Here is a 12342-nt window from a genome sequence, read left to right as displayed (position 1 = left end):
ATTCAGTTGCTGAAAGAGCTCTACATACCTTAAATGTTAAAAGAGCATTAATGTACTATATTGATAGAACTGAAGACTTTCGTAATACTAAACAACTTTTTGTGGCTTTTTCACTTCCACATAAAGGTAACGCTATATCTAAAGCAGGTATGCTAAGATGGATAATCAAGTGTATCCACACATGCTATATAAAAGCTAAAAGAAATTTACCCACACCTCCTAGAGCACACTCAACCCGTAAAATAGGTGAATCTATGGCTTTCTTGGGAAACATACCAATTAGTGACATCTGCAAAGCAGCAACATGGTTAAATCCACACACATTTACCAAAAATTATTGTGTGGATGTATTCGCAAGGCAGCAAGCAAATGTTGGACAGGCTGTGCTTCGTGCTCTTTTTCAGACAACTGCAACACCCATGGGTTAGCCACCGCTTTTGGGATGGTACTGCTTTACAGTCTGTGCAGTGCATGTCTATCTATAGCCACACATGCCACTGAATAGATTGTTACGTACCCTGTAATCATCTGTTCGTGGCATGTAGTGCTGTAGATTCACATGCGCTTGCCCACCTCCTCGGACACCCGTGGTTGTTGCAGTATTCTTTATTACACTTTATATGCATGGACCTCTCTTACTAACACTATACTTACACTCCATAATCACTCGACTGCTGTAAAACAATCTCACAATGGAGTCGATGTCTTCGGAATAAGGGTTCACTTTACCTTGTGACTCTTGACGACTTCTTCGAAGAAAAACAACTTGTATACGTCCAGATTCAACACTAGATGGCAGAAGTATGCGGAGCATGTGAATCTACAGCACTAAATGCCATGAACAGATGCTTACAGGATAAGTAACATAATCCTTCTGCACCAGGCTACCCTTCCAGGTGAATTGTGTGCTATACAATTACACATATCATGACTTAACATAATATAACATACTTTTAACCGAAGATTCCTCAACTTTTGAGTTGCATATAAACTCTACCCTTGATTGATACTGTCCGTTCCTTTTTTTCCACGCCACCAGATGTGGATCCAGAGCTACCCCATCTCTTCACAAGACTGTTTCCTGCAAAATTTACTTTAAAGTTACTGTACTGTGGAAATGTCACCTCCTAAAACCACTGGGTTCAAACCTAGTAGAGACTGTCACACCCAATTTTGTGTGACACATCCCATCAGATTTGTCTTTGGTTGTTTGTGTTGGAACACTACTCCGTGACCTGTAGCGACTGCACCTTGATAAACCCGAAGGCCGTTCAGGACTGTGAGGCAAAGCTGTATGCCGCCGAGTACCGGAACACTCCACGTCGTGACTGGTCAAAGTTGACTGGAAGGTCCTGTTCCTGCTCCAGAAGTAGTTCTTGTGGCAGATCTTTGTTGCAATCAAAGTCCTCAGATAGGTCAAAAAGAAGCTCAAGAAGTTCAAGCAAGACTCGCCCTCTTCCCACCGCTTGAGAACTCCTGAGAAGGCTCAAGGGCGTACATGTTCATTTTGGGTTCACTATCAAACTCTACTCTTGTTCAGGGGAAACCTGGCTTTCCTGGTCCCTCAACGAAGTGCAGCAAATACACAAGTTCTGCTAAGCTATGCTACTACCCCAGGGCATGTTACTGGCTCCATCTGGTGCACCTCTGGACAACAAAGAACCACAAGGACATCCTGGTCCCTCGTCACCGCCAACAGGTCCACTCTTGGCGCCACCAGCAGATCATCCATCAGCACCAGCTGCAACCTCTAGACCAATCACGGTCGCCACAACCCATGCCAGGCCCTGGAGCATCAGTGGTTAATGACAAAACACAGCCATTGTGCTCACTGACTCCTCTTCCATTGTAACGGAGGCTGAGCTGCTTATACCGCTGTGCTAAAGTCTTCCAGCAAACCTTCATACTCTGGTACATTGACCTCGCCCTAAGGAAGGGCCCAGATCATCCACATCTATGGCACAGATTTCTGATAACAACCGTTATGATGGAGACAATTTTTTCAACCCTATAATGATGGCAACTACTACGATGAGCTGCAAGATACCAGCGGACTGGATACTTCTTCAGACACTGGGCATGTCTTTCCACTGGGACAGCTTCTGAAGAAAGTGCCTTCCCAGTAGTGATGGGGAGGGCGGCCAAGTTTCTTGATCTCCAGTTGCCCACTATGGAGGTGAAAGCCAATGTTCTCACTGAAGTTCCTCAACCCAAACATACTCTTACCTTTCAATGAGGCCCTCACAGACGTTTTTTTGGCAAAGCAACTTCAGATCCCCAGTAAACAAGCAGATAGCGAGGTGCCACCGGCCTGCTCTGGGTGAACCGGCCTTCCTCTGGAAAATTTGTTGGTGCAGACATCCTCAAGCAAGGTCAACTCCAAAGCCTTTCCTGCTACCCCACCGGAGAAACATTTGTCCCCCTCCACCAGTCTGGCATATCGGTCCATCAACACCAGCTGCCTATTGCAACGCATTCTGGGATTCCGTCACATAGATCCTGCCTGCTGTACTTGATAACTTGCGCTACACCCTTAAACAAGCTATTCAGTAATGCCCTGATGCGGCCAAATTCACATTTTGTTGTGGGCTGTATACTATAGATGCCTTTGGTGGGGCAATTGGCACCAGGAGACACGTCTGGACGAGGTCTGCGGGCTTCCCCTGGGATGTCCAATCTACTTTAGTGACATGCCTTTCAATGGCTCTCTCCTCCTTGGCAAGTAGACAGACTTGGTTCTAAGCTTTTATAATAATCGTACCAAACCCTATCTGGTGGACGATCAGCTCCTTATTGGATCTGCTGTAGCAAAAAGGGTAAGGCAGTGCAGAAGAGAACCATCTCTAATTGGATTGTGATGTGTATCAATATGTACTAAGTACTGGCCAAGAAGCCTTACAGGCTCATCCCACCAGAGCCAAGTGTGCTACTACGCTGGCACGTGTAGTGCCGGATATGGAAATTTGTATAGTTCGTTCACTGTTAGGGGCATGTATCAGTATTTTGTTAACATTATCTCGTGCCTCATTCCAACACCTAACTATAACATCATATTTTCTGGGTTTTATTTTTTTGTGAGTTTCTGCATTATTTTTTTTTTAACATAACTTAGTCTTAGCACCTAACTATAATGTCACTTTAATCTTTGTTTTTTTCCCAGTAAAATATATATATATATATATTTATATTTATATTCTATTCCAAATGCTCGGTACTGAGCTCAATCGTCCCGAGAGAGGTGGTGTGAAAAACCCGGCTATATATATATATATATATATATATATATATATATATATACGTGTGTGTGTGTGTGTGTTTACCAAAAATTACTATTTTAAGATGAGGGAGCTGTATGGGTTGAGTATACAGATGTGGAACAGGGATGAAGACAGCTCTTTAACAGTTTTTAGCCCCTTGAAAAAAACATTATGCCTCAAATTACTTATCCCCTCCTCACACACGCACACACATTACGAACCCACTGTTTTCATGTCTGCATTAACATCTCAGTGCTCATTTACTTATCTTGCTCCTCAGGAATGGCTTTAAGTTCAACAACTACTATTGCACCCAAATGGCATCCAGGAGTGCCTCACTTTTTGTCTTGAATACTAAATGTTACTGCCCTAGTTATTAGTTAGCAGTCTGTGGTGACACTGCAGCTGGTTGCTAGAGAGTTACCGACAGGCTGCAGCTGGGGTTGGAAGTGCAAACTTCGCTCTGCATGTCAGACTTTTTTTTACTGAAATGGATGATTAAGATATTTGACAACACACAGAAAAGGTGTCAGTATTTTAGCTTTTTGGAGCACCAACCATTAATTCTATGGCAAAAAAAAATCCTTCATTTTTTTTCATTTACTGCAGTATTTCAGTTGTACAGCTCTTATTCCATCAAGATGGTGTTCAGGAGTTGCACACGTTTGTCATAAATACAGAATATTAGTGCTGTTCAGAACTCTGTGGCGAAGCTGCAGTTGAACACCAGGTAATTAACGGACAGACTGCTGCTGGTGGTAAAAGTAGATATTTCAATCAACATGTCAGAACGTTTTACTTACATGGACAAGAAAGATATTTGAAAGCTCAATGAACATGTGTCCTCATTTTAGCTTTCTAGAGAACTAGCCATAACTTCTATGACAAAATGAATCCCCTCATTTTGTTCATTTCTAGAGGAACTGTTTGGGGTTTTACAGCATAATTCCATCAAGACTGCTTTCCGGTGGACACGTTTGTCATATATACTGATTGTTAGCGCTCTGGTTGTCCTTTAGAAGCTGTAGGAAGCTGCAGTAGAACACTGGAGAATCAACTGACTGGCTGCAGCTGCTGCTGTTGGAAGTACATGTTTTACTAAGAATATCAGACTGCATTTCCACATGACTGAGGAAGATAGTGTGGGTCCCCATAGAGCTCCCCCACAAGCCACTGGGGTCAAGGTGTGCTCACCCTATCCTCTTGTATGTTTTTTAAATACATTTTCAGAACATAGGAACCATGTCCCTGAGTCCAGTAATGGCTGCCGCAACATATTGTTCATGTTGTGGCAGGCAGTCAGGATCGACTAATACCCTTTACAGTGTCCAATCGGAGCATATCACGTACCCTAGCAGTCCAGGCTATACCTAACTTTTTAACCCCTTCGTGCCTAACTCAAGCCCATCTTAAAATGTTAATTTATTGAAAACGACTAAACAGATTTACACAAAATCACAAAGTGCACGCTTTCTGAATAAAGTTCTGACTTTTGGCCAAATCTGGTGTAATTCCATTGTGTCATTTTTTTCTGTGTCAGAGAGCAAACATTCTTGTAGTAATTAACATGGAAAATAGCACTAATCTCCATCCCCTTTCCTTGCCCATGCTTGACGGATCAGCTCAAAACTTTGCATGACATAGCAAATGCAGATACATCTGTTTTGGGGAATTCCTTTTGCAGATTTGTTAAACAGCGTCAAAGTGATTAACTAAACAAAAAATCTCTTTTTCTTTGGAATCTCGGACCTGACTATAAATACAGAATGACACCTGTCGCGGTGTTTTACAGACAAGGTAGAAGGCCCGTGTGGCTCCCTACCAGCAACCAACTGCCCCAGGACCAAAATCCACTGAGTGCCAAAACCATCACATGCTCTGATTGCCTTTGTGTCTCACTACTGGTTGACAGACTCAGGAAGTATGTAGCTCACTAATGTCCCCTGGCTCTGCAAGGTGTCTTTTTCTGTCCTATTTAGCAGCTGTTATTATGTGGGTTATTGTTCCATATTACGAAGCAGTTTATCTCAAAAAGATAACACTGTCTTAGCATTGACTTTATATGAGTGATATATGTGCTGCTTGAAGTTACTGTTCTACCCACAACCAGCCTTGAAGTGTAGACCTTAACTGTTAGCCTCCCTACCCGTGAAAGTCAATGGAGTAAACAGGAGGTGCTTGGCAGTTCAATTAGCTCACAGTAATATCTGGCCTCTCTGGTTCCAGGGACTTCAGCAATGCTTGTCACAGTGACCGCTGAATTGCCATTTAGTTCCAGAAGCCATGTGGAACTAGTCTTTCACTGGTGGAAAATTTGAAAGATCAGTAACTTAGCTCTCAGAAAGCACAGCACTGAATACCAAACAAAAGGTCTAGTAGATTTACTAATAATTGATTTGTAAAATGGTAGCCAGCTAGCACTTTGAGGTATCTGAATAGTAGGCGTTGACCACTGGAGAGCTGAGAGCAGCATGTAGAATCAGGCAAGTTAAATATGCAGCTTTGCATAAGGTACAGATAGTGACTGAGCTGATGAGATAGCAGAGGCCTTATCTGAGAAATATTCCAAGGCTTCTGTGAGTGTAGGGCTAAACACCATGAGCACACCGCTGAGAATTAGTTCTCCTGCATTTCCTGTTTCCCCACTAGCCACTTCCTGAATCCTGTTGATAGTCATGAACCCAGACTGCACTTCAGTATCACTTAGAAAGCTAGAGATTCAGCTGCAGAAGACTAGAGGGGATGGAGGCTTTCAAAGCAAGACACTCAAACTGGAGGAGAGAAGAATTGCAGATTACAGGCAAGTTGAGAAGCAATATATGTGACAAAAAGATCAAGCTAGAGAAATCTGATATGAAAACTACGAAGGCAGTACATACTTTATTATAGGGCTCTGCACATGTGCCCACATGTGCAAAAGGATTTATTTCTCACCTGTGAAATAACAGCTCATGCCTGCGTGGCTAAAAAGCTTTGGTCTAGCATGCGAGATGCAGACGTTAAGTGAGATTAAGTGACTGCTTTACTGAGCACACTTCCATTAGGAGGAGGAGAGACTGCAGCGGACATGAATGGTGGCATAATCAGGTGTGAGTGAATGAAGGATGCTGGCATTGTGAGATTTGGGCTGACCCTGTCATACTACAACAGAATCTTTGGGAAAGCAGAGAAAATGATGAATATTAACCTTGAAAATATTTGTGGTTGGCATGCCTAACAGTTTGAGTGGATATGTAAATAGGAAAATGAAGACAGCCTTTGAAAGGTTTTTTAATCTGTTGCTATTTGAGACAGTTTGCCAATGAAGCCCCATCTAAACTTAGCAGATTCAGTGATCCCAAGGACGTTGCAGTACAACTTGTACTGTAGCAAAACAGGAAAGGCAGAAGGCACGGTTAAGTCAGGTTGCAACAAGTCGTAGTCACAAGGCTAATTTGCAGAAGGCTCAGATCTCTAAGGACAATCAGAGGAGTTCCGATCTGAAAGGGCAAAGGGGAATACGACCTTTTAGCAAGGGCACCAGCATGGGAATGGTGGACATAATCAATGGGTGCCCTAACCCATGGATGAGCACTGTTTCTGTTTTACTGACTTAATATAGTTATCATTGATAAATGCTTAATTTTGTCTTTGACTCAGGGAAGATTGACTGATGGGAAGGGTAAGACCATAGAATGTAAAGATGCCATCTTTATTATGACCTGCAATGCTGCCAGTGATGAGATTGCACAGCATGCTCTCCAGCTCAGACAGGAAGCTCTGGAGTTGAACAGGAAAAGGATTGCAGAGAATCTAGGTAAGATGCTCTCTTCAGTCACAGGAAAAGATGTTTATTTCTTGTAAGAGACATATGTAGAATACAATACAATATGCCCTTTGAAAAAAATTCTCAAAAACGTTATCAAACACTGTTTGGACTTGTATCCACCAGACTTTGCTTAGAAATATTTTTCAAAATTTGATACCTAAAAATAATGAATATTTTGTAAGTCTGATTTTGCAAACATATGTTTGTGAATGAATGAATGAATGAATGACTAGACTTTTTTAATTTGTTCTAAAAGTGAGTCAGATTAATTAGAATGCTATGTAAATATTTTTTTAATAACTCTGTTTTTATTGATTTTATAATGCAGAACCAACAATAACGATACAGTGCATATTAATATGAGACATCACTGATATCTTCTCTGAGGACAGAGCACATAAAAAGTCAGAAATCTGCACAGAAGCAGTAGTGTTTCCCCACAGCCTCCCCCGCTGGATAGTATCCTTATGAAACCAATCCATATGTACACTATAAATACCAAAATTTAAACATAGCCAGTTAGTTGCCACCAATGTATCTGACATGTGCAATCCCATTAATTAATCATCTGTATCTGTGCTCCATTCAGTAATACATCATCTGTAACAGGGAAACGTCCCTGTAAACTTCCCCATGCAATCAAGTCCATTAGTGCCCCCTCATCTCTGTGTGTTATCTGCATATTTGTTCCTCTGCGGCTCCCCATTCCATTATATCTTGTATCCAGCAATGAATGGATGGGCTCCTGGCACTCATCCAGATCATGGCCACCCTGTGCCTAGCCAGCACTAGAGCTAGTTGTGCTAATCTGTATGGGATTTTCCTTTCCCGTGGTCTCTTCACCATGCCTAAGAGGCATGTCAATAGTGTTGCTTCAAGGCCCAAACCTGTGACCTCCTCAACCTTCCCAGCCACCTCCCACAAAAACTGCTTCACCTCCCTACAGGAGCAAGCCACATGTAGAAAGGCGGCACCCATTTCACCACATCTAGGACACCTGGCCTCTCTAGTTGGGTTCAATTTTTTTAGACGAACCGGTGTAATATACATGTGGTGTACAAAATTGAAACGTAGAAGCTTAAATCTATTATTATTATTAAACTGTGCACACCGACGACAGGGCCGCAGTCCAATCAGTGTCCTCCATTGGATCCCCTAGTTCCTGCAACCATGCACTCTGCACAACACAGACCTCACCTGGTTGATTCCCCTCCACCCCAAAGAGCTCTATAAAACAAGATGATTAAATGATTCGCATCACCCCAATTTATCAGCCCATCAAATCACTTTCTTAACGGCTTGCTCCCAGATCCATGCAGTGTTTCTAACCATATATGGAACAGCTGCTTCCGACCGACCACCTTTCATCAGTATCTGTGCTGTCGTGTCATTGCCCAACATTCCTTTAAATAGTCGCTTCTCCCAATTATCCGACTCTGTCATCCACTTTGCAGCATCTTGTAAGTGCTCTGTATTGCCTAATATTAGGGACAGCCAATCCTCCGTCTTCTAGAGTGAATACTATGTAAATATTAAACTGCTAGTCTGAAGTAGACTTGAAGAAAAACAAAACAAATGCTACTCTTCTGTTGTCTTGCCTCCAATTTTCTCTTGTGAGAATGGCAAAGTAATCTATTTCCATAGGTTTTTACCAACCATTTATCATAGAATCTCAAAGTATGACACATAAGATGTCTGTATTTTCTGAAACCTTTATGAACAATCACTTCCTACATATAATAAAATGTATCACTTCATGCTTTTGGCCATTTGGCCATTGGGAAGAAACCACACTGCTCCTTGCATCCCTCACAATGCGGTGTATTACTTGATTCTCCTAAAGTGACATATTTGACTTCAGCCCATCACCCAACATTACACCTTTTCCTTTTATTGCCTGACCTAATGAACCTCTGGGCAGCCCAATATTGATATGGATAAGATAACCCTCTTCATCTCAGACAGTGTGCTGTCTTGGACAACCCTATATGGAAGAGCTTATATAGTGTGATTGCCATCTCTCTTAAAAACTTGAAACTGTATACTTACTAGCTTTTCTGAGTTAAATAAACTGTTTTACTTTTTCCTGTACTTTGTATAGGGAGACTCTGTGGTCAGGTTGAATATCCATCTCCCTGTGGTAAAAAAATAGGGAAAATGTAAAAAGTTTATTAAACTTTATCATAAATTAGTTACAAAAAAATATATGTTTCTATTAGTAGTATTGTTGTTTTATCATATGTATGTAGTATTGTATGGTACATTAATTGTATATATTTTAAATGTAGAATAAAATAAAATATGCTAAAATACTATCAACTTAATTTTTAATTAAACCTTAGATTAATGTAATTATATTAAATAAAACGTATTTTTCTGAAGTCTAAATAAAAAATACATTCCTACCTAAAGTAGAAAACAACATTATGCTTTAATAATTATTAAGGTATGTACAGAATTAATTTTAAGACCATTTATTTATAATGTAATACATATTAACATTATTTTCATTTTTAAATTCAAAATTGTTTTAAATATTTAATAATTAAATAAATGTTTTAGTTTTAGAATTGTTTTACATTAATTTATATTTTTAAATACTTTACATAACGTCCTTTCATTTAACATTATTTCCTATGGAGTTTTATTTTAAGTCCTTACCTCCATTGTTTTCTAATGGGGTGGGTGGACGTTCCTATGTCAGTGGTTTGCCGTGTGTGGTGCTGGTGTTACCATTGTTTCTTTTTTGGCAGTATTAACTTACGCTCATAAATGTGGCAGGGTGGAGACATGTAGGTCTACAATTTTGAGTAACTTTACACTAAGATTTGTGAGTAACCAAAAGTAGTAAAGTGACTCAACGTGTAAGAGTAAATTACTTGTTTAAATTATTTACAAGTGCAAGTTACCTCTGTGAAAAGCTCTGAAAATGTCTTCTTCATCCATGAAAGTTTGTTTGTCTCTACTTTCCACCTTATTCTAGATGATGTGCAGATAAATGAAAAGATAACTATCTCCAGGCGTTTCAAAGACGATGTTATCCGCCCCATTCTCAAGGTAGGTTTGGCCATTTTATTGGACTTTTAGTGCATGTGCAGGTTACTGGTGTATTTAGGAGTGGCTAGATAGACCCTTACATAGCGCTTTTCCTTAGTCTGACTAGGTTAGAGGAAAAATTTAGAAATTCGGCATGTACTGGTTCTAAGCAGCTTCCAGCATGTATCACAAATGTCTTGTGTCCCATTAATAAAAGGGGTTATTCAAATGGAAGGAAACTCAACATGAAAACTCCTCTTCCCCATGGCGGACAATCTAAACAAGGGAACTCCTAGCTAAACCTGGCTCCAGGCAGAGGAGGCAAGCTGTGACATATCATCATGCTTCACTTTGCACTGACATTGGAGTTATTCCATATACCCCCTTTAGTCAACCTTTTGTAAAATGTTTATATCTCTAGTCAGGGCAGCGGTGAGCTGTCCTTTGTTTCTGAGGTCCATGATCATATTGCTAGATCTGACTTGATAGTGAAGCTTTCACCAGACTTTATGTGTTCAACAGGAAAAGAGCTTTAAGACACACTGTGGAGTGACAGATTTTGGCTCTGCCACGTCAATCTTCCTAAAGTATCCAATTGGCCAAAAGTTGCATGGGTCCACAGAAAAAATTATTGTATTGCTTAGATGATGATGTATATAGTGAGCTTGAGTTTATGGTGAAAAGCCAATGATTGACGTTGTATATTATTTTGCAAACTGTAATTCTGCACATATTTGTAGTTGTATAACTATATGCATGATGGTTGCCAGCTTACGTGCAGTTTGGTAGCCATGTGTTAACTATAGTGACTAACCAGTTACAAAGGCTGTAGGCCTGGTGGTTCATTGGGGAACGGTATATCAGTTGCTACAGGTCAGATTGTGAAAAAACAAATGTTAAAACCAAATACCTTGAAAGGTGTGTTTTATCACACTCTGATAAGGCTTGTAGTTCGATATAGCATACCATAATAGGCAAGGGTTTTGGTGTGGGTTGTCCCCTCAGAACACTTTTGGGGTAGAGTATTAAAACTGTGAAAATCTTTGTCACGCCCCTTAGGAGGTGTTTTATATTGTTTAGCTAGGTCTAACTTTGTATGTGCATGGTTTATCACCGTATGGCTGATGGCTGCATTCTTGGAAAACATATGCTTAATACAGTAGACCTGAGTTGATTATGGTGACAAGCCACTGATAAAAGCAAGAGGCCTGATTGATTCACTGTGAAAAGTTATGTCTGATGCAATATGTCTGTTCTCTTTATTATGAAACGTTGTAACAAGCATTAAGATGGACTTGCTGATTATGAAAACCCTAAGTTAAAACTGAAAGGCCTTTAATGTTTGTTGCTACACTGTGTTAAAGCCCATATATGGTACTCTATTACATGGAAGTTTATAGATAACTGGTGCAGGAAAGGTTTTTAGTGTTGGTTATTCCTTCTGATAAACCATGGGGTTAGAGGATTTGCACGGTGATAATCCTTGCTAGAACCAGTCTGGAAGGCCTGTGTATTATTTTGCCATTTGTAATTGTGTACACATTGTAGGAAGCAAGCCTTGTGTGTGGTGAGCACCTATGGTGTTATCACCTTATACCAGGTCCAGGTATCCCCTATTACCTGTAGTCAGTGTCTAGGAAGCCAGGGCTCTCTCTAGAGGTAGCTTTGGATGAGCAGCCAAGACTTATCTAGGAGACATGCAAAGTTTATGCAATACCACTGTAGTCACACATCACTTACACACATGAAAGAACCACACAGCGTTACAAAAATAAAGTTCTCTTCCAGGGGATCCTCATCAATAGTCATAAACATTGAATATTCCCGCCCTTGTGCGGGGACCCCGGAGCATATATATAAAATACATACATATTATCATGTGTAAAACAGCAATGCAGGCTATAATCATAAATAGGCTAAAATGCTTTATTTCTATGCAAGTTTTTTTTTTTTTTTTTTTTAATATTATAAAATCACAATAGATCATAAATATCTACCTAAGCCCCCAAAAACTGGACTTAGGGAAGTAAACAGCAGTAAATAGCAGAGAAAAATAGAAAAAACTACATTGAAAAACAATGAAGCATTCTTAGCCAATAGGCTGCATGCAGGTTAACACAGGAGAACCATAAAAACTTTGGCACCGTGCCTTTAAGACCCTGAGCACCTCCAGTATCCCACCATGCCTCAGGGGTGAAGGGAAGGTGACAGTTGGTTCACAGTTAGGTCAGTTCTTTTTTC

At 40.4% G+C, this 12342-nt stretch overlaps 1 protein-coding gene across 1 annotated transcript in view; it reads left to right on the top strand.

The window, feature by feature from the left end:
• The window catches only part of CLPB (ClpB family mitochondrial disaggregase), a 1103838-nt gene that overhangs the window by 794607 nt on the left and 296889 nt on the right, over positions 1 to 12342 (top strand). Inside the window, exons 12-13 of the mRNA XM_069203766.1 lie at positions 6897 to 7053; positions 10049 to 10122. Coding sequence (XP_069059867.1) covers positions 6897 to 7053; positions 10049 to 10122 — 231 coding nt within the window. The remainder of the gene's footprint in view (positions 1 to 6896; positions 7054 to 10048; positions 10123 to 12342) is intronic.

Source organism: Pleurodeles waltl, chromosome 8, assembly GCF_031143425.1.
Source record: "Pleurodeles waltl isolate 20211129_DDA chromosome 8, aPleWal1.hap1.20221129, whole genome shotgun sequence".
Classification (NCBI taxonomy): domain Eukaryota; kingdom Metazoa; phylum Chordata; class Amphibia; order Caudata; family Salamandridae; genus Pleurodeles; species Pleurodeles waltl.
This window is presented reverse-complemented; position numbering and strand designations above follow the sequence as displayed.